General features: G+C 37.4%; 1 protein-coding gene across 2 annotated transcripts in view; it reads right to left on the reverse strand.

The window, feature by feature from the left end:
- The window catches only part of LOC131072217 (vacuolar protein sorting-associated protein 52 A), a 159,606-nt gene that overhangs the window by 21,470 nt on the left and 113,844 nt on the right, over nt 1-24,292 (reverse strand). For both annotated transcript variants that reach the window (XM_058008311.2, XM_058008312.2), the window contains exons 15-18: nt 4,842-4,892; nt 4,465-4,644; nt 3,588-3,722; nt 3,307-3,381 (exon numbers count right to left, since the gene is read on the reverse strand). In XM_058008311.2, the coding sequence (XP_057864294.2) occupies nt 3,307-3,381; nt 3,588-3,722; nt 4,465-4,644; nt 4,842-4,892 (441 nt within the window). The remainder of the gene's footprint in view (nt 1-3,306; nt 3,382-3,587; nt 3,723-4,464; nt 4,645-4,841; nt 4,893-24,292) is intronic.

Below are 24,292 nucleotides of genomic sequence, written 5' to 3' on the forward strand. Positions count from 1 at the left end.
AAGGAAAAATTAAGGCCTCAAACAGAAAATTTACAAAATAAATCACTCAAGAAATCTATCACAAAAAGCCAACGAGATTGGTCTAGCTTGGCACAGATGAAATAGCATGGCTAGTAAAATAAAAAAACCTCTAAACTCCTTCAAAAACTCAAATATTCTTCACTAACCCTGACCAATCTGCAATATCAAAATACTTCAAAGATATTCATTCTTGCAAATTGAAAACTAAAACTCCATCCTAAGCACAATAGTAAAGCCTCTAGACAAAACCATACAAATCTAGCTAGGTATTATCTTTCAAATCTGAAACAAAAAATCTTAAGAGGGTTTTTGTCCTCGGATGATTGTGGAAAACACACAAGTACAATCCAACAGCATAACAATTGTATTCATCAACATCAAAATATCCACAAATAAGCTCAAACACCTCCTTTTATAGCTTTTTGGAGAGAATAGGCAATTTAAAATTAATAATGATTCCTTGTCCCTCAAAAATGACCATTTTGAAATAATAACATTTCATGTGCAAAGGCCCCTTTACCTAGGCGTCTAACTCTAAAAAACTATATTCCCTTTCCAACAAGCTATTACACTAAGTTGTCATTTTATTGTTTCTCAACATTAGACAACATTAGTGAAGTATTAATTAATACCGGTCCACACACCTGAGTAGCCATGTCTTGGGCCAATTCAAACCCAATTTGTGGTTCAGGTCCAGCCCATTGTGGGTCTAGACAAGATTCCAACTACAGGCTATGCATTTGGCTCGGATGCACCCAGGCGAATCCGGGGCATATTCCGTCCCTTCACTAGTATTTTGTTTGTATATTGCTTCATCTTCACAATTTAATAGTGACACTGGCAATGATTTTTGTGATGGTTGGCTTCATGTGTGTGGTTGGCTTTGATAATCAAAAGGAGGTGTGCATGTAGGCTGCATGCATTTCCTCTCCCTCTATTCCACAACCGGCACTTCATGATATGATGAAGCTCTAGTTGAAATAGAGCATGGAGAAGACACAAGAAGCATGTGAGTTTGTTGCTGGTTACGAACAAAACATTAGCAATAGAAGAGAATGCATAGCAAGGTAAAATTGTGTGGAGCTTTTTGAAGACGCCATGGGTCTAAATGCAAGTTTAAACAATGATGTTGTGAAGGAAAGTGTTGTGGTATGGCTTAGCGCAACTTTGAAAAACATGTATTATTATTACTATAATTTTAATATTTATAATTAATTTATTAATATTAATTATTACACACACATAAATATGTTTTTGTATCAACAAACCCAAAATGAAGCCAACCCCCAAAAACATTTGATTGAACCTGCAAACTAAACCCGAACCCGGACTGGTAACTTAGAATTATTCTATAACTCACCCAAGTTGTTAAAAGCATTGAAACTGCAACATAACCACAAACTTTGATCAAACTAGGATGATACTGAAGATGTAGGATGATGATTGGAGCCAACTGGGTGACTTACTAAAAATAGACGTGTTCTAACACCCCAAGAGTTCAAAAACACTTTTGAAAGTGTAAGTGATCCATATTGCCAACTAGGCTCATTGCCAAAAGTAGAAAACCTAAATTACTAAACCTGCGACCTCCAAGAACTTTCCAATCCCCCTTTCTCGTACCAATTAACCTACGGGACTCAAGAACAGAGCTAAAAGATCACAAATCAGTTCAGCTCAAGTTGGGAAATTACAAATTTGAACTCAAAATACAAAATAAAATCAACTAATAGTGCATTTTGAGCATAATTGAACAGCGATAACTTTAAATGATTTAAGCAATATATAATATTTTTTATAGTTCAAACTCTTAACTAGAAAATTAAATCAACATTTTGGTCTATAAACAGCTTATTAGCATTAAATTTATAAAAATTGAATTCAAATCTTTCAAAACATGCTTAAAAACTTAAATTTATTTGTATGGAAAGAAATTATATTCTTACAATGATTAGAAAAAATGAAAACAATTTTGCCTCAGAATCCTGAAATTGCAAAAAATTGCTTCTTAGATCTGCTACAATTCACTCAAACAGACTTGCAAACATGGTGTGACACGGGTGAAGTTTCTTAATATACCCAATAATCCATGGATTTTGAGTATTTTCTGTGTTATCTTAATGCTTTTCGCACATCAAACATATATATATTTGCACTACCAACCACCATAAAACTATCATCTGGTGGGTCCATGTAGGAACTCACTGAGTACTTGCAGCAAGTTTGCACTGTGGTTGCGAAAATTCGGTTGTGCTGAGTGGCAAACTCAGATGTGAGTTAGACAATCAGCAAAAATACTACCAACCACCATCAAACTATCAAAAGGTGGGTCCATGTAGGAACTCAATGAGTACTTGCAGCAAGTTTGAACCGTGGATGCGAAAATTCGGTTGTGCTGAGTGGCAAATTCAGATGTGATTTAGACATTCAGCAAAAATACTTATGAGTCCTGCAAGAACTCAGCAAATTCTACAACCATGATTATATATATTATATTCGCACTACCAACCACTATCCCCTCACCATAAACAAATTTTAGTCCATAGTCCTCGGATCCCTCCATCCCCCCATTTCAAATCTCCATGAAGCATAAACTGACACACAAACACACATTACTCAGTCCTTGAATCCTAATCTTTGAGAATAATCAGTGGCTTTTCAATAAAGCTTAAAGTTGAAACAGCACGACCGGTAAATATAATAAACAGTGAACCCCTAATAAAATTTAAGTTTGATCTCACTCTCATCAAATCAATATTAGAATAGAATAGAAGCAAAGTAGGCAAAATGCCAACATCCACATGATTTCAGTTATATCAAATAATTTTTTATTGTGTTGATGGAATCTTCAGCCATCAGTAGATTTTGACATAAACAGAAACATATACGCAGGAAATTACTTTCTTTGTAAGACAGATTCCATATTTCAGGTAATCTTGAATTTAGTTAGAGAATTGGGATTACAGGATGTTGGTCCTTCCATTCAGTTTATCTTGGAACAGAAATGAATTCAAAGATTGGGAACTCCAAGCAATAACTTTTAATGCTAATGACCAAAACAAAGGATGCTGGTGCTCTTAGTAGCATTGTCACGTGCTCTCTTCTTAACATCAGGGCTTGTTTCTCTGCTCTCTATTGGCCATCTAGTTTATTGATATTGCTTTTGAAAATCCGAAATAGATGACGCTTATACAGAGTACAAGTTTGAAATAAGACTTTATCAAACAGAATGGTTTCTTGTTAAAGCATTTAAAAATGGGGTAAAAAATGTAAAGAAAGACATCACACCACAAAAACTGTTGTGTTGACTTTGAGCAATTCTTCAAACTGCAGCTGAGTCTTTCCTCCCTCTGTACCAGCTTCCTACAAAGGAAAATTTTCATTTCATGAATAAATACAACAAAATAAACAGAATGTGTCTGATCTTTTGATCAACATCATAAATGGAAGGTTCATATGGTCTTGGTTGAGAATGCCCAAACTCGATTGTTACGGCTAGTTAGAACTTAATATACGAATACATAACACTACAATTCATAGATAAATAAGCAAGTTCACAGCATTGGTACCTTTAACACAGCCAGAACCATGTCATAGTTATTAATAAGAAATATTGTTTGCTGCTTTGGTTTGCTGAACATCCAAGCAAGCTTTACTAAAAGGTCATCCACAGCCACACGAAGGCGTTCCAAATTCAATTCAAGCTACATTATACAAAAATTACAAGTTAAAGAAGTTGAGCATAAGAATTTGAAGTTGTAGTTCACTTTGGTACCTCTATACGAAAGTACTAATATTCAAATCATTCTTTCCATTTTCACAAAAAAGTATAACAAAAATTTGAAAATGACTATGGATAAACAATAACAAGAAAATGCAAGAAGTGAATAAGAGAAAAAAGATTATGTTGCTAAGAAAATTATATTAACTGATTCCATTAATATGCACTGTACAAAATGTAGTCACAGCCTATAAACATGGAAAATTCTATTTAAATTGTGCATGCTCACATAGACAGTGCCTCAAATTATAAATAAATTGTTATAGGAGATTGCCAACCTCAGTAAAATAACATTGATTTTCATTATAGAATATAGATACATCTGAAATGACATAGAAACTGTACTCATAAGAAAACCCAAAGTTTCCTGCCTATGGGAAGAGGGATGTGTTTTGGAGATGGCTTTCAAAAAATTTCAGATGATGGCACAGAAGATGTATGTCCCAATCAGCTCTTTAGTGAGGAGTTACAACAATTCCAGATGATTTCATGACATCAGATATCTAGCTTCTCAATATCGTAATCACCCCTCCATGGTGATTACCATGAACCTTTCATTAAATCTTGAAAGCTTCTTTGATGATGTGGTCAGCAATGGTAAGTATTGTCACATATTCCTGACTACAAAGAAGATTCTTTCCTTATAAAGTAACGACCACACTAACCTGGCCATCTCCATAATCGACATTGAGCTGAAGAAGTGAAGCAGTAAATTCAGCATAACGTCGCATCACATAGTGAGGATGAACATCATCTTCCCATAATGTCCGCACATTTGCATTACGCAAACTACTTAAATGCATGTCAAAAACCATTTTGAAACGCGGCCACAAAGAAATATTAACCTGCACCACAACCCACTTATTAGTAATTAAAGAGTTGAAAAACACAGACCAAATAGAATCCAAGAATCGTTTTGCAGATTGTCTACTGGTTTCTTCATTAAAATTTACTAGCCAAGTGTATATTTTGTTCTAAAACCAATTGCATATGATTAGGGAAACATTAGAGCATGCTTTCTGAATTTAAGAACAGTGACAACCTTGTCGAGATATGAATCCAAACATGGAATTCGGCGCCTTGACATGCTTAGCTGACAAAAAAAGACAGCATAAACACATCTGTAAGAGTCTAACATCAGTTATTATAAATAGTGTAACAAGAAAAATATCCTGTTCAGAATATCAGATAGACAAAAACATGTATCAAAGAGGGAATTAAACTCATTTAGCAAGGCTTCTTGAATTTCCAAAATATAAATGTACACTGGGAGACTAGAATTGTTAAAAGCAAGAATACTTAGAAGTACTTGATCTTTGACGAGAACTTATAGCTTAACAAATTGAAACCCAACCATGCATATATATAATCTGCACCCATTGAGTTGAAAGATCATAGATGTTTCCGACAGTGATTTATTACATTACAGAATTATAAGCTTCCAATACTTAAAATCATTACAATCTACTAGTTCCAAATTGTCTTATTGAATTATGGCCTTAGTCATTGTTGTGACGTTTTCACACATCGCCCCATTGCAAATGGGGACCCATGTTTTTTTTTTTTTTGCTCGTTTTGTTCGTTTTCGCTTTGCTTTTTTAGGGTTTTGTTAGTTTGTTAGTTGTCTGGATTTAGGGTCAAGCCTTAGGGTTTTAATTACCGTCTTTTCGGACCAAAATCCAGTCAGTTTTGGGAGCTTTTTGAATTTCCTTTCGTAGGATGCAAATTTTGAATGAAATGAATTCGCCAGAATGGTCTAATTTTCAATTGGAATGTTGATGCAGAGCTTAAATTTGTCTAAGTGTTGAAGATGAAATGTGAATTTTTGTCCAATTGAATATTTTTGACCAAATTTTGACTTTTTTGATTTTTGATCCTAGGCATCTCAAATGATTTGTTTTCGCCTTGTGAAGTGTTAAAATGTCTAAAATCATGTTATTTTGGCCTGTAGGAGCAAAATCGCTCCTGTCCCTCAGTGAAGGACGGGAGCTCGTTTTCAAATATTTTACTATTCCTGCAGGGTCAAGATGAATTACGAATTGGAAGTGATGGAGAAAGGCGAGATCTTTCCATTGAATATAAATTGAAGATTTTCATGAGCACAGAAATGCCTCCAGGGGAAAAATCGCTCCTGTCCCTCAGTGAAGGACCGGAGCTACAAATCCAATTTTGCTTTGTCCTTGCAAGATTTTAACGTCTTGACGATGTGAAAAGGTCCAAAGAGGTGCATTTTATCAAATGAATATAACTTGAAGCGTCGCCCAGGGGATCACATAGGATAGCAAGTCCGGCTTGAGTGAGGTCCTGATCCTGAAATTTGGCTAAGTCTGGAATGTCCTGATCCTGAATTTGACTAAGTCTGGAAACTGAAAAAACCTCCAAAAACTAGATTTTGCAATATAACTCCTGGAGGTCTGAAACCACTCTCAAACATCCTGAAAGTATATATGGAATATAACTTAAAGTATAAGAAAGAAGAAACATAGAAGGAAATGTCACTTATACTTAAATGTTATATTCCATAAAAGTTATCCTGATAGAGAGTGCGAAAAGTCAAATTTCGCTCCCGTCCTTCACTAAGGATCCAGAGCGAATTTCGCTCCTGTCCCTCACTGGAGGACCAAGGCGATGCGCTCCTGTCCCTCACCAAGGGACCAGAGCGAAATTCTTCATAAGGTACGATCTGGGCAAAGATTAAGCAAATTTTATGTTCAAAGGCAAGAAAGGAGGTCAATCGAACCCGTTGAAGACAAATTGAAGATTATCAAACGTCAACAAAGGACCAAAATGCTTAAGTTCGCTCCTGTCCCTCAGGAAGGGACCAAAGCGATTTTTGTTGTAGATGATTTTTTCACCAAATTTCAACCGATCTCAAGGCATGATTGAATGAAAGGAGGCATTGCGAATCCGTTGAATATAATTTTCGAAGGTGATGAAGTGAAATGAGGCCCACAAGAGCAAAACCGCTCCTGTCCCTCTCCAAGGGACCAGGGCGATACAATAAGTATGTTGCCTTTTCTTCAAGTTCAAAACCACTCCAAGGCGAAGAACAAGGTGGCAAGGACGTCTCAAGGCATTTCCATCAAGCAACAAGTTACAAAGGTCGTCACATTGAAAGATTTGCACTAAGACTCCCAATTCGCTCCTGTCCCTCAGGAAGGGACCAGAGCGAAATTTGTATAAAGGCTCTAAATTTTGAAAGTTTATCACGCATCAAGTGATTGAGGAGGATCAAGGGACCACGTTTTACCCAATAAAGACAATGGCAAGTTGAAAAAGGTAAAGACAAGCTCAAAATCTTGAAATTCGCTCCTGTCCCTCAGGAAGGGACCAGAGCGATGTTGAATATATTGGCTAATTCATGCAAAATTTACGTTGAGGCAAGGCTTCACGAGGTTGTAAAAGGTTCAAGACGTCTTTTGAAGATAACATGCAAAAGTTTTGAACGTCCAAGCATTATCAATTAAGCTAAAGAGCTCATATCGCTCCTGTCCTTGGGACAAGGACCAAGGCGATCCCATCAAAAACACTCATATTCCTTCAAAATCAAGGCAAGGCGAGGATGAACAAGGTAAGGGACGGCGTTTGGAAGACATCACAACGAAGATTGAAGTTTAGAATTGCTAAGATTAAGGAGAAAAACATGGATCGCTCCTGTCCCTCTCCAAGGGACCAGGGCGATGAACATCTAAAGACACTTATGCACACATGCAAGGTAATCTAATTCGAAGAACCCAACAAGATGATCAATTTTTGAACGTGGGAATGAAGGAGTTGAACGTAAAAAATGCAAGAATTATAATCAAATTGATGGATCGCTCCTGTCCCCCAATCAGGGACCAGGGCGATGAGGTACGTATCTTCTCACTTTTTCATTTTGGCGCTTAAAACACATTTTTTTAATTTATTTAAATGCTAACAAAATCGATATTTTATTAAAAATAGCATTTAAATATTGCGCTTAATGTATTTATTAATTATTTTTGCCTTTGTAAAAAATCGAATTTGATAATTTAAATAATAAAGGCATTTAATAATTAATTATTAATTTAATAAAAAATCAAATGAAGCGCTTGAGTTTATTTTATGAAGGTCGGCCCTTGTTATTTATTCAAAAAGCATTTTAATTGCTTTATTTTTACAAAAGTCGGCCTAAATGGTGGTGAGAGGTGTGAGCGCTATAAAGGGAGGTGAAAGATTTTTATTTTCACATTATCATTTTTATCATCTCAAGTGCGATTTAAGGAAGACAAAGGGAGAAGTGCGAAGTTGTGTTCAAGGAGGTGCGAATTTATATCCAAAGGAAGGCGTTAGTACTATCCAAGGAAGTGCGAACTTGTCCAAGGCATTGGGGATCACGTCAAGAACATATCAAAGATGGCGAGATTGCTAACTTGAAGAGGAGATCACGTCCAAGACTTGAAGGGTGGCGAAGTTGATAAGAGGAACGTTCTTTTGAAGATCACATCAAGACTATCGAATTTCAAATTTTGCCTGGGCGAATTCCTTTATTTTGCATTTTAGAGTTAAGCTCTCAAAGAGGTATGGCGATATGGATTTTTTGTTTTGATTTTGAGCGTTGATCGCCATTGCCTTAATTTTGAATTTTGAGAATTTTGTTTTTCCTTAGCTCAGTCTTTTTTAGGAAATGATTAATAAAGGACTTATCATTAAGTTTCCTAAAATTTGCTCTCTAATTTATGTTATGTATTGCAAAATCATGTTACTAATTTTGAAATGTTGTGTAGGCATCGAATGGAGATCTCATCAAGGAAAATCAAGCCGGATCAAGGACGGTCTTCGCCGGGACGATCAAGCCAGGACAGGGCGACCTCTTTCAATCCAGCATTCCAAGGCGAGGTACATCATCGTCTTGCACATCAAGGACACAAGGAGTTAGAACAAGGGCTCGTTGAAGAAGCAAAATAGTTCCAGATGAATTCATTAAAGCAAGCTTCTCAACAACATCAAGTTGAATATCTACCAAGTTACAGGTGTCAAGTGAGGTGGCGTCCTAGTCATCATTTCTCCAATCAGTGGAGTCCATCTCAGCATGTCCAGATTCAATGTATTTAACTTATGGAAGGTGGCACAAACTCCGATGTACCTACCCCGGCTATCCATTGGTCGATTTTTCTAGAGGGGACATGTGTCCAGGCAATACAATTTTATCATTGGTCAAGCATTAAATGTTATGTAATGGTTGTAACAAACCCTAATTAGGGTTTTCATTGTAAAATCTTGGCCATTGATCTTGAATTGATCTAAGCCATCAAATTGTATTGTGGGCACTATATAAGCCCAGACATTTCATTTGTAAAAAATTAGCAATTGTTGGAGATAGTATGTAAATAGTTGGAATAGTTAGAAGATAGAAATAGAATAGCAATTAGAGTAGAATAGGAGGACAAGGCAAGAAATTGTTGCCATTGATTGTAAACAAACTCCATTTTCATTGAAGTAATGGTGAAATATGTCGTTTTCTTGCAATTTGCATGGTTTCTTGTTGAGTCTTCAATCTTAGATGGTAGATGATTAAATGAATGGAGGAAATGTGATTGATTGATGGTGGAATTCGTATGTCCATACTACTAGCAGTTTGTTGATTGCAGACTTGCCTTGTGTAGTCAACTGGAATCATTCAGCCTAAGCTCAATTTCAATTTGTCGCTTCTTCATTGATATGCATCAACTTGGATGGTATCTATGCCTGCGGTGATGATTTGAACATCATAAAGCTTCCCTAGAAGATCGCACTAGCCTTGTGTAGATGTTCCATTGATGTCAAAACAAGATCTAGTTAGAGTTTCATCAAAAATCAAGTCATTGCTCCTACATTCTTAGAATTAGGATTAGATCCTCTCTTCGCCCTTATCCTTTTTTCATTTTTTTTCAAATCTAAGTCAGTAAGAGCCTGTGTCCAGCAAAGCAGATCGGAAGTTCAATTATCACATGTAAGTCCCCTTGTGATCCCAGCAAATCACATCATACCACGGCGAGCTTATCCACATGTAGAGACCCTACCAAAAGGAACCTTGGAGTCATCCTAACTGATCCTTCATGCGAATCTTCAGCAGTTAGAGGCTTTATTCAAGAGAGGATAAGATACCCTTAGGTATTTTATTCTGTGTATGATGGTGTACAAAATACACGTCAACAGTCATATATATGGGAATTTATCAAAAAGAAAACACAAAGCATTCTAGTTACTTCTGGTGTACAATTGTTTTAATGTCAAACCACATACATTCTTAAATGATTGTAAGATGACAATAGGAAGTACACCTTAATATTATTATTATTTTTTGCTTTCTTTTTATATTGCATTATAGTAAATGAAGCGTTTACAATATGAAAGCACAAGAGCTAAAAAGAATCCTTCTAAACAAAATTAGGAACTACTAAACTAACTGAACTCTGGATCACAAGATCAAAATCAGGGACAAAATTCCCAAAACAATTGATGCTACTCTTCTTTGAGTCGCAAATTAACATACTTCAGGCAATTAAATCAAATATTATATCATAAGAACAAAGGTAAAGAGTAAGCTAATAAACAAAATTAGGAACTGCTAACAACACCTTGGATCATAACATCAAAATCAAGGGAAACATTCTTAAAAAATAGATACAGTCTTCTTTGGATCACAAATTAACATAATTCAGATAATTACATCAGATATGTAATGTCCCCTCTTTTCTAGACGATCACTCAGGAGACAAGATTTGCCTATTATCCATCTTCGTAGGCAACTTCAATGGATAGGAGATGTTATTCCAGGCAGGGAAGGACTTACACGCTACAGTTTGACAATTGGTTGTCTTCATCCTTAAGCAAATAATGTTATTTATGGCAAAGTCACCTTTTTGCTAAAAATAGAAAGCCATCCACAGCTAAAACGGGTCATTTTATATTATGGTGGCTATTTATAGAAATAATTAAAAGCCATAATAAAGTAAGTTTATAATTTTATATTATAAAGTTAAAACAAAATATAACTTAAACCACCCCCCAATAGCACACCTCCCTAGGAGTTATTAATGTTGTTTTAAAAAGGGGGCCACTTATGTCATGAATAAAAGACCTTTGGAGTGGATCATACTTCTTGCAAGAGGAAATAATGTGATTTTAAATTGAATAAAGACTTTATTAAAGAATGAAAGTGATGGAAAGGCAACCCTAAAATCAAATTAGGGTTTTGAGAGAATAAAGTAACATGGGGGACAGCCATTTGCTCATTCATTCATTCTTACATGAGCATTTTTGGAATTTGGAGCTAGAGCAGGTTCCAGCAGCAAATCAGGTCTTTGAGGATGAAAACCCTTGAAGAAATTGTGAATTGGATGGAAACCCAATTCACTATTAAGGAAGACCTACACAAGGTCTTCATCTGGGGATCATTGGACTTCATTATAGGCTGATTTGCACTCATATTTGGTTACAACAATGAGACATCATAATATAATTGCAGATCCGAGATTTTTATCAGCATATATCAGTGTTCCAATCCAACCTTAAGCCAACCGTACCTTTCCCATTGCTGGATGTACCATTCAGCAGACTCCAAGTTGCAAGAATTGATCATACCAGCTCAAATAAGGGTTGAAACTTGTATGATCTTCATTGTTGGCATCTTCTTATAGAGAATTGATGATTTCAACAGGCTTCACGGGTTGATTTTAGTCCAAATTGTTGTTTTTGTCAGTAAAGTGAATAAGCCTGGGAGCCAGGCGTGGGACTCAGTAGTTCTCCAATATTTGTTTTGGTAATTGTTGTAGGAGTAAATAAAACTATTTGGAGCCACCTTCAACAATTGGGAGCTCATAGATTGTGTTCTTTCAATTCATCAATAAAACCCACTTCAGGCTAGGCGTTGGACTCCTAGTATACAATTTTATTGTCTTGATGAATTAGATTTCTTGAATCTGAAAATTATTACATTGCTGCTCCTAAATCAGAATTCTGAAATTAATTATCAGTCACTTTATTTATGCATTTTGAATTCCAAAATTGTGGTTCATTGGCACTGTATATGATTAAACTCTATACAATACAATGGCATCAAAATCCCAAGCACATACTCAGAAAGCAACATTAAAACCTTCAATTCAGCAGCATACAAATCAGAAAAATTTCAGTACAAACTCGTTGGGGATCTTTCAGTGGTATCAGAGCTATGATCCTACCAACCTCAAAGTCGTTTGATTAATTCTATGAATCTGGGAAGAATTGTACCTAAAAGATACTATACTCGCAGAAGAGCGCAAGGACACTTGGATATTAACATGGGTGATATACCTGTAATAGGAGTCCTCAGCAGGAGGAGAGATAGAATCATGATCCTGATGAGTTACTAAGAACTTTGGCTAATTCACAGTCGAGGATTGTGTGGGCATTAGATAGGCTTCAAGATACTTGAGTTTGGACAGATTGGACTTGAATTGTCACAAGGATAGGCGTGGCAAAATGACAGGTTTGTTTCAGTTGCAAGTAGCTATGGCAATAGTAGGGCTCCTTCATCATTGAATAGTGCATCTATTTCTCCTAGGCATGACAGGACTCATACACGGGTAGCAGACAAACCCATGCAGCCTTGTTTTCCTCCTAGAGATGAGCCACCACCAGTAGACCCACAGGAGGGCGTTGCAGGATATGGTTATGGCAGCTAGTGAGGAGTGGGCATGCCTCCCAGAGCATGTTAGAGATGCTTTCCCTTTACACCAGTACTGTATGTAGTGTAGAGACAACATGAAGAACCATAATGACAAGTGGCCTAGACAGCAACAGAATAATGATCTCAATTGAGCTACCAGTAAGCTCAATTTATCTTCCTTCGATGGCAGTGGGAAGATCAATGCACGAGCTTGGGTGCACAAACTTGATATCTACCTATCACTTAGGCCAATGCCAAAGGCCAAGGCCATACAGTTTGCAGTATTACATCTGAAGGGTGTGGCTTATGACTGGTGGCACCATGGTTTGGTCACCCAGAACCATACACTTATACATTCTTACACTAAGTTTGTTGAGCGGTTGATTGCTAGATTCGACCGTAAGGATGTAGAGTTGTACTACAGAGATCTTGCACTATTGTGACAAACCGGACATGTTGAAACTGACATTAATGAGTTTCAACATATTGTTGTTATGGTTCTTGAGATGACGTGTAGACGTGACGCTATTTATTGAGGATTTACATGACAGGTTATGGGGATTGGTCAAGGCTCTTAAGCCTAGGACCCTACATGAGGCTATGAGGCTATTCAAACTACCCTGAACCTTGAGACTACACCACCACCCACTTCTCATCAGCAAAATGAGAAATTTTCCGATGGCCCCAAACCTTTTCAGAAGTCTTCTACACAACACCAGAATGCACCACCTCCTCCCAAGATGGATCAGGAGACTCGTAAGGAGTTGAGGAGGAAGAAGTTATGCTTCTCGTGTAAGGAGCCTTGGTAGCTTGGACACGGATGCCTTGGAAAAGGCAAAGCACGTCTCATTGAGGTTCATTCAAATGTGGATGATGAGCATATTCGGGATACAGATTTTGAGGGCAACAATGAGGAAGTTGTTGATACACATGATGTTGCTTATGGCACTATTGCTACTCTTTTCAGTGTTCCTATGTATCAGCCTTTCGTGTTGGAAGGAATTGTCAAGGAACGAGTGTTATGCATGGTTGATAGTGGTGCTACTCATAATTTCATCAATGAAAGTTTTGTAGTCAATAAGGGGCTGGAGGTAAAGGAGTCTAATGGATTCCATGTCATGCTAGTGGATGGTTCCAAGAAGAGTTGCACAAGAAGGGTACCACAATTATCTATTGCATTAGATAAGTATTCTTTCATAGATGATTACTATGGTGTTTGTATTGGAGGAGGGATGGATGTGGTACTTGGTGTGCAATGGTTGAAGTCTCTTGGGAGGTACGTCCAAGATTTCAACAAGATGGAGTTGGAGTTTATTCACATGGGTAAACGTATTGTTCTTAAGGCACCAATGAATGAAACAAAGAATGAGGTACAAAATGGGAGAGCTGGAAGTATGATTATTTGCTATGGCAATGAAGCTTCCAAAGTCATGGTTAAAAATGAAGAAATCAGTTCTGATTTTCTGATGTTTAACAACAGTGGTAAATCCTCAATTTCTCATAACATCGTAGCCTCTAATCATAAGGAAATGAGTGATGTAGACTCTACTATGTTTGGCTCACAAAATGCAAGCATTGGGCATGGTAAATTTTATGATGCATCTCATTATAGGACTGATTTTAGACATTTTTGGAGCAACTGATATAGAGCAGTCTCAGAAATTGAATGATGGTTGGCTAGAAAGGGCAAAGCAAGCCAAGTTATTGGCCCATCAAGCCAAGCTCCATCTTCAACACATTCAAGATATCCATTACTCATCTTTGGCTATGTCACCGATTTCTTATGATATGGCAGCAATCTACTTGTTGATTGGTGATTTATTTTTCATAGATTCTACATGGGATAGTGGCTGTCCTGGTTGGCATTATGTTGCACTTCTTAGATTTTCATGGTTTACATCAGCTATTCAGTTAAAGGGAAGTGTACGGAAGTATGTTTATTGGATGGACACGGAGTATGAGATGGGTTTCCGTGGTTTGCATTGGTATGATGACACCTATGATATCATCCAGATTGTTGGTCTGAGTTACAACAGCGATGTTAGGTGGCCATTTGTGTTGATTTATTGGATTGCGGGAGTTCATTCTCACATTTTCTTGTTGGTCTGCCACCATGGGTGGTTGTTTCATGGTGTTTGGCTGAGCTATTTCTCCTTCATCTCATTCAGTAGGTTTGATATTTTGGTTTGGGATCAGGAATTGGCTTCAATGATGCATTGGCACTTCAGGATCATGGTGAGTTGCTTCAGGTATTGAGGCTATATGGCATTTATATCAGAATGGAGCAGTGGAAGCATACAGTGTTCTCCCTATGGTTAGTGTGGGATCCTGATGGTACAGTGATGCATTGCTTGTGGGCAAGCAATTCCAAGAAGGAAGGACTGTGATGTCCCCTCTTTTCTAGACGACCACTCAGGAGACGAGATTTGCCTATTATCCATCAATGTAGGCAACTCCAGTGGATAGGAGATGTTATTCTAGGCAAGGAAGGACTTGCACGCTACAATTTGAAAATTGGTTGTCTTCATCCTTGAGCAAATAATGTTATTCATGGCTAAGTCACCTTTTTGCTAAAAATAGAAACCCATCCATGGCTAAAACAGGTAATTTTATATTATGGTGGCTATTTATAGAAATATTTAAAAGCCATAATAAAGTAACTTAATAATTTTATATTATAAAGTCAAAATAAAATATAACTTAACAAACCCCCCCTGTCACGCCTCCCTAGGAGTTGTTAACGGTGTTTTAAACAAGGGGCCACTTATGTCATGAATAAAAAGCCTTTGGAGTGGATTGTACTTCTTGCAGGAGAAAATAATTTGATTTTAAATCAAATAAAGACTTTATCAAATAATTAAAATAATGGAAAGGCAACACTAAAATTGAAATAGGATTTTGAGAGAATAAAGTAACATGGGTGGCAGCCATTTGCTCATTCATTCATTCATTTTTACATGAGCATTTTTGGAATTTGGAGCTGGAGCAAGTTCCAGTAGCAAATCAAGTTCTTTGAAGACGAAAACCCTTGAAGAAATTCTGAATGGACGGAAACCCAATTCACTATTGGGGAAGACCTACACAAGGTCTTCATTTGGGCATCATTGGACTTCATTATAGGCTGATTTGCACTCATATTTGGTTACAGCAGTGAGATATCATAATATAATTGCAGATCAAAGATTTTTATCAGCATATATCAACATTCCAGTGCAACCTTAAGCCAATCGGACCTTTCCCATTGCTGGTCGTACCATTTAGTAGACTCCATGTTGCAAGTATTGGCCATACCAGCTCAGATATGGGTTGAAACTTGTATGATCTTCATCGTTGGCATCTTCTTACAGAGAATTGATGATTTCAGCAGGCTTCAAGGGTTGATTTTAGTCCAAATTGTTGTATTTATCAGTAAATTGAATAATCCTACCTGGGAGCCAGGTGTGTGACTCAATAGTTCTCTAGTATTTGTTTTTGGTAATTGTTGTAGGAGCCAATAAAATTATTTGGAGCCACCTTCAACAGTTAGGAGCTCAAAGATTGTGTTCTTCTTTCAATTTATCAATAAAACCCACTCTAGGCTAGGTGTTGGACTCCTGGTCTACAATTTTGTTGTCCTGATGAATTAGAATTCTTGAATCTAAAAATTATTACATTGCTGCTCCTAAATCAAAATTCGGAAATTAATTATCGGTCACTTTATTTCTGCATTTTGAATTCCAAAATTGTGGTTCATTGGCACTTTTATGATAAAACCCTATAAAATACATTGGCATCAAAATCCCAAGCACAAACTCAGAAAACAACATTAAAACCTTCGATTCAGCAGCATACAAATCAGAAAGAATTTCATTACAAACCGATTGGGGATCTTTCAAGGCATTATATCCTAAGAACAAAGATAAGCACAACATTATCCTGATCCATAGTTAGATGCTCAACCAAGGAAAAGCCAGCATTTTGATCTATGAAATGATCAACAATCAACTATTAAACTCTAGCAACAACTCTATCATCAATCATCAAGAACAGAATCAGGATCAATCTGTCCGTGCATTACAATACTAATAGGAGACACTATAGTATTAGGGTCTGCAATATATTGTCCCCTAAGTTGCCAGTCCCGGTTCGGATTCAGATTCTGGTTCGAGATTCGGGTTTGCAAATTTCTTCAAATTTTTTTTGGGTACGTTCAAGTTCACTTTGGGTTTGTCCATACAAAAACATATAAAAATAAAAAAATATATACATATATGCAGCAGCAAATAAATTAATAATACACCACTGTCAAGTGCCAACTATGCTAATAGACTAATAGAAAAGTAACATAGCAAAATACACCACTGTCAAGATTAGCAATGGAGCCAAGAAGTTTCCTTTTCATTCATAAATGCACAAATGAGATATGTTTTACCTTTTTGGCCTTTTTAGTAATTAGTCTATGCTACTTTACTTCTTGGCTCCCAAATTCGGCCCGAGTTCTTGCTTATGCACCTCAAAAAAACTTTAAAAAAAATAAACAAATGTGTTTAGCACCCAAATTCGGCCTGGGTTATGCCACTGAATTTGAAATTCGCTACAAATTCACCAAAATGTTCCCCAGGTCTTTCTCAGTGAACCCACAAGGCAAATTCGGGAACCTGGAAAAATGTGCAGCGAATTTGTGAAGGACCAGAATTTTTGCAGAACTGAACCAGGACCCTGAGAAGTTTTGGAAGAATCTGGCAACTTAGATTGTCCCACATCAGCAAATCCAAACTATCAACCTGTTCCTCATCCTTATTGAAGTCATGCCAACTCTCAGCATGTTTAATATCTTCGTTATGTAAGGTGACAGAACCATGTTTTAGTAGCTCAAAGAAATACTCTTTTGATATGTCAAGTAATAGTGTAACATGCAAAACAACAATAGAAGGGGTAACTTTGAAACACAATTCATTAACCAACCTCCTTTAATCCAAAACAACTCACTCTTCCATTCAAAGGCAAATGACTTGTGACATATGGTGGTTTGTCACAAACATTTGGATTTCCTCACCCTCTTGGTAGATATCCTTCACCCAATCTATTTGAGTGCCAATTGCTTGCATGACCAAGTTGAGGGAGTACGGTGCATTATGTCCAAAAAATGTGTGAATACCTTTGTTCAACCAAAGCACCTGCAGCCCTACAAACCTTTGCATTGTCTGTGATGACTTGGACAACATTTTCATGTCCTACCATATCTATGGAATCAAAGAGGATTCTGGAAATGTTTTCTGCATCTTTGAGCTGCCCCTCACAATCAACTACCCTCAAAAACATTGCCCCTTTGGCGGACACTGCAATAACATTTATCAATGGACGGTTTCTGGCATCCTTCCATTCATCAAAAACAATAGAAACACTCAATTCAACCCAAGAATCTCTAATCGGTTTCAATGATTGCTCTACAAAATTCTTCTCTTTTGCCAATAAGGTGGTGCACACCTTTTCATACCCAGGACTTGTGAAACCAGTAAGTGCATTATTGATTGTTGTCACCATCTCCCACCAATATGGTGATCTTACCAAGTTGAATGGAAGACCATTGGCATAGAGGCAACGTGCAATTTTTTTGTCTGCAACACCTCTTGATTTCATTTTGAATGCTTTCTCCAATGGGCCTCTTTTGCGGGAATGGGAATCATCTACTTCAACTTCATCTTGCATTGTGGGTATATTCAAGAAAGGGTGATTGGGGGCCTTTTCTGGTATTCTACGATCATCAGGTAAAGTCATTGGTGTTTTGCTTGCAAATGGATCAGCTCTTAGTTTTTCTTTTGCTATAGCTTGATCAGCATCTTCTTGTTCTTTAATGAATGCTGCTATTTGTGTTGCAGGCAACCCATTCCCACTTGGCCCTGCACACATTTTAATCCCTTTCCCAGCATGGCCAAAAAAGTGACGTTTTACTCGATAATACGAGCACCTATAATTGGTTTTACAAAAATTACAATCCCAATCAAATCCTTCACCTCCTGGAAGTTGTTGATTCATTGTAGTATAATTCCATAAAGGAGATCCTCTATCAACTTTAAATTTTTGGTCTTGTAACCCCCACCCACTGAACTCGAACTTGTTACCATTTTGTTTTTCTACTATTATAAGAAATAAAACATTTTCAAATTAGAAAAAAAAAATAACAAAAATGCAATATTACTCAATGTAAAAGCTAATGTAAGTATGAAAAAACATTATAAAAAATAATATAACTTGTTTATCTTTTTCTATAAAAAACAAAATGAAAAAAAAAACTTGAAAAAATTCTTCAAAAGATCAAAGAATAGGGATAAATGCTTACCTTAAGTGCTTGAATCTCCTTTGTGCAAGCTCTCCACCTTTGTCAAGCACCCCACAAACAATCTCCTTCGAAAATAATCACTTGCCCTTCAAAATGTCAAAATGAAACCAAGAGAGAATAGATGAGCAAATGAAGTTGTTTTGGGTCTCAAATGCATTTAGCAAGGGCGGATTAGGGATTTTGCCCCAAAAAGGCAAAAAAAAAAGTTTTTTAATCTAAAAAAGTCATTTTTTAGTGACTTGACCTGCCCAGCTGTGGGTTCGCTTGAGTCCACGCCTGGGTTCGCTCGAGTTCTCACAGGGTTTGCCATTTTCCTTGTGGGTTCGCCAACCCACAAGGAAAATGGTGAACCCTATGAGAACCCAACGTGGACCCGGACCCGTGCGGACCCGGTTCGCATTTGGGCCCAAAACCCATGAACCAGGTATCTTAGGAATATTTTATGGTTCTAGATATTGGTGCAAAGTGTTTCCGCTACTGAGCAATAAAGATCAACATATAATACATGGGCTTTGGTTTGTATTTATTTTTCTAGCTGAAGTTGTGTTGACGTGTATTTTGTACACTATCAAACACAGAATAAAATACCCAAGGGTACCTTATCCTCTCTTGAATAAAGTCTCCGAATGCTGAAGATGTCGCGAAAAGGATCAATCGGGATGACTTCAAGGTTCTTTGTTGTAGGATCTCTACTTGTGGATAAGCTCTCTGTGGTATGATGTGATTTTGCTGGAATCACAAGGGGACTTACACTTCAATGACCTAAACGTCTGATTTGCTCTGAATATTGTTGGAACACAGGATTTTACTAGCCTTGACTTGAAAAAAAAAGGAAAAAAGACGAGGGCGAGGAAATGATCTAATCCTAACACTAAGAATGTAGGAGCAATGAATGATCTTTGATGGAATTCTAACTAAGTCTTGTTTTGACATCCCAGGACCATCTCCACAAGGTTAGTGCGATCTTCGAAGGAAAGCTTTATGATGTTCAAATCATCACTACAGGCATAGACACCATCAGGCTGATGCATATCAATGAAGAAGCGACAATTGAAGTTAAGCTTAAGCTGAATGATTCCAGTTGACTACACAAGGCAAGTCTGCAATCAACAAACTGCTAGTAGTATGGATATACGAATTTCACCATCAATCAAGCACATTTCTTCCACTCATCTAATAACATGAAATCAAATATGAGAAGTATAGAGACCATGCAAATTGTTGAATCGACCCATAAATTTCACCATTTCTTCAATGAAGTTTTACAAGTCTTTTACAACAACATCTTGGCAACAATCTTTGCCTTCTCCCTCTACTCTACTCTAATTGCTATTCTTTCAACTGACTAATTCACTATTCTAACTATTCACTATTCACTAACTGCTCTCTAACTACTTCCAACTACCTTTACAAAATGAAGAGTCGGGGCTTATATAGTGCCCACAATACAATTCGATGGCTAAGATCAATTTGAGATCAATGGCCAAGATTCAATAATGAAAACCCTAATTAGGGTTTGTTACAACCATTACATAACATTTAATGCTTGACCAATGATAAAATTACATTTTAAGGACACGTCTTCTCTGAAAAATTCAACCAATGGATAGCTGGGATAGGTACATCGAAGTTTGTGCCACCTCCCATGAGTTAGGTACATTGAATCTGGACACGCTGAGTTGGACCAATCTAATTGGAGGAGTGATGACTAGGATGCCACCTCGTTTGACACTCGTTGATGCCGGTAGATATCCAATTTGGTGATGTTGAGAAGCTAGCTTTAATTAACTCTTCTGGAACTATCTGCTTCTTCAACGAACCCTTGCTCTGACTTCTCTTGTCTTTGATGTGCAAGATGATTGATGTACCTTGCCTTGGAATGCTGGATTGGAAAAAGTCATTCCTAATGATGTTATTCCGAAGAAGGCCATCCTTGTCGATGCTAGACTGGAGGAGGTCGCTCTTATCCTTGCTTGATCGTCCTTGATGAGAACCTGCCGACTTGTAGATCCTCCGGGCTTTGGAGTCGCCATCTTGATACCTACACAACATTTCACAATTAGTAATATATCTTGAAGTGTAGAAATTAAACTTAAAAGGAAGATTTAAGATTTTAATTAGGAAACTTCACGATAAATCTTGAGTTATCATTTCCTAATTAACCATGCAATACTTAGATTTTCCAAAACAAATGTCCAAAAATCAAACCTTAAACAAGGGTGTCAAGATGATTTTGCCATACCTCCTCTTGAGTATTAAACTCTAAGAAATGATGTAAAAATAGATGAATTTTGCTAGGCAAAGTGTAGATCAAAGCCTTCCCTTGAACGAATTGCGCCTCCTCTAACTTCAAAAGAATAGACTCCACCCTCTTTAATCTTCAACACTTAGTAGAAATTCGCTCCACCCTAGCTAGATTTCGCTCCTCCAATTCGCACTTCAACTTTGCACTTAAAAAAGGATGAATGAATGATTTGAAATGTGAAACAAACCCTTCCAATATATAGAGCGCTCACCCTTTTGCTCCCTCTAGGCCGACTTGCCAAAAGGGAAATGAAAATGAAATAAAATCCTCCTCAAAAGAAGGCCGACTTGCTTGTAAAAGCAAATAAATGTATTTGAGCGCTCAACTTGTAAATTTTTTAATTTATTTAAATTAATTTTAATACCTCTAAGATGCTTATTTTGATTATTTCAAGGTACAAAATTAATTTATTAAATTAAAATGCCTTTAATTTAATGCGAATTTGATTTAATCTTTCCAAAGGCTTCGAAGTGAGCAATTTTGAGGATTTTAAGGAATATCAACGCTCAATAATGTAAAAATGAAGGATATCACCAATTTCGCCCTGGACCTTCAGTGAAGGTCAAGAGTGATTTTTCAATCTTGCTCTTAATCCTTCATCTTTTGGATTCCAAATTGCTTCCAAGACATAAAATATCATCTCTTCTTCCTATCCACACAAGATTTGGTCTCAATTCCTCAAACAAAGGAGAGGATCCTGGAAAATCGGTATGGGCCCTCTCTAAGGGTCAAGAGCGACTTTTTGATTTTAGGCTTGATTCTTCATCATTTTTCATTGAAACTTCATTCGTCATTAAGCAACATCCTTCCTTTATCCACTCCATCCAAATTTGCTTTGTTGTTGCAAGGTAAAATGAGGATTTTCAATAATTTCGCTCTGGGCCCTCTCTGAGGGTCGGAAGCGATTTTTCGCTGTGGACCCTCTCTGAGGGTCAGGAGCGATTTTTCATTTTCTGACCAAAATCATCAAGTTTCAAAGGCAAAATAATATTCATCATGCTTTTGGAGGTCTCTTCTCCTTATCCTAACCTTGCCTTAGCACCATTTTGAAGAAAACATGCATTTTTTGAAAATCTCGCTCTGGACCTTCAGTGAGGGTCAGGAGCGACTTTTTGGTTTTAGGCAAATTCCTTCATCTTTTAATCTTCAAATCACCTCCAAGGCATAACACATCATGTTCTCCTCCTGTCCAAGCAAGATTTTATCTCAATTGTTCAAACAAAGGAGAGAAACTTGGAAAATCGCTATGGGCCCTCTCTGAGGGTCCGGAGCGATTTTTGTAATTGCCTTCAAAATATTGATTCTCAACGATTTCTTTTCACTTCAAGGCCTTTCAAACATCGTTTCAAACCCATGCCTAACCTTAGCTTTCCTCAAACTTGGATGAAAATTTCCCATTTTAGGTTTCTCGCTGTGGGCCCTCTCTGAGGGTCCGGAGCGATTTCTCGCTATGGGCCTTCAGTGAGGGTCAGGAGCGATTTTTTCATTTTGGGTTGATTTCTCCTTGTGTTGATCCTCCAAATTATATTCAACGGATAGAACATGCTTTCCTTCATCCCCTCCAATCATAAAATCACTTTGATCTTGCAAGAATAATGCATATTTGAAAATCTCACTGTGGACCCTCTCTGAGGGTCAGGAGCGATTTTTGCTACCTAGACCAAAATGTTTCACTTTTCATCTAAAAATCATTTTGCCGAGGGAGATATCGTCTTGTTCTTTGCTATGAATAAAAATTCATGTCCAAGAAAGGTCCAAAAATGTGCACACAAAGAAAATCGCTGTGGGCCCTCTCTGAGGGTCAGGAGCGATTTTTCCTTTCCTGGGCAAAACTCCTTCAATTCATCATCTTTGATCTAGTCTGGATACTTCATTATGCTCATTCTATCCTTCACCATGCTTTCGACATCTCAAATCGACCAAATAAGGCTAGCAATGACCCTTATAAGATTTCTCGCTGTGGGCCCTCTCTGAGGGTCAGGAGCGATTTTTTTGTTTTCAACAAGGTCCTTCATCATTTCTAGCCAAAACTTCTTCAGGTGGGTGGAGAAAGTCATTCATTTCCCTTTCATGCTCAAAACTTAGTCCTTTTCCATTGCAAAATGAAGTAAATCAAAATCTCGCCTTGGACCCTCTCTGAGGGTCAGGAGCGATTTTTCGCTGTGGGCCCTCTCTGAGGGTCAAGAGCGATTTTTCATGTTTTGCTCAAATTTAGCATTTTTCAACCTCCAAAATCTCTTCAAGACATTTCAACTAGGCCCCCTCACTGACTTGCAAACTTAGCTTTGTCAAATTTTAGGGAAAAGGTGTGTTTTTGGTGTGCTCTGGACCCTCAGCAAGGGTCAGGAGCAAGATTCGCTTTGGACCTCCAGCAAGGGTCAGGAGCGAAATTTGACTTTTTGAACTCTCTGTCAGGATAATTTTATGGAATATAACATTTAAGTATAAGAAAGAAGAAGTCTTATACTTTAAGTTATATTCCATATATACTTTCAGGATGTTTGAGAGTGGTTTCAAACCTCCAGGAGCCATATTGCAAAATCTAGTTTTTTGGAGGTTTTTCAGTTTCCAGACTTAGTCAAATTTCAGGATCAGGACATTCCAGACTTAACCAAATTTCAGGATCAAGACTTTCAGACTTAGCCAAATTTCAGGATCAGGACATCACTCCAGCAAGACCTGCTATCCTATTGATCTCCCCGACAGCACTCATCTTGCAAAGGCTAACAGACAAAACCCTAAAAGACCTAAAGAACAAACCCTAGAAAGCAAAAAGCAGGGGTCCCCATTTGCAATGGGGCGATGTGTGAAATGGTCACAACAAGTTGCCCCTTTGGGAGGTATTGCCCAACTTCAGCAGCCTATGTGGGGTTATAAGGAATAAAAAGTGGTGTGAAAGAGGTTTAAACTCCACTATTGCAGGTTTATACGCGATTTTTCATTGTTACAGCTATTAAGGGAGCAGTTTGGTGTCTTCTGGGGATGATTTGAAGGAGTTTTCAGAACCTTCTGTATAAGGGACAGTCATATGAAGCTTTGACAAAGCTGATGTTCATGATTTCAGAACTTTACCTGTTGTAGCAAACTTTGTTTGGGTATTTGGAAGGGTTCAAGGATAGCTTTCAGTTGATGAAACTCAAGGACCAGCAGGTAGAAGATTTATTGTAATCTTGTTGAAGCAAGGAACAAATTCCAAGAGAGTATTTTCAGATATTG

Source organism: Cryptomeria japonica, chromosome 6 (assembly GCF_030272615.1).
Source record: "Cryptomeria japonica chromosome 6, Sugi_1.0, whole genome shotgun sequence".
Lineage (NCBI taxonomy): Eukaryota > Viridiplantae > Streptophyta > Pinopsida > Cupressales > Cupressaceae > Cryptomeria > Cryptomeria japonica.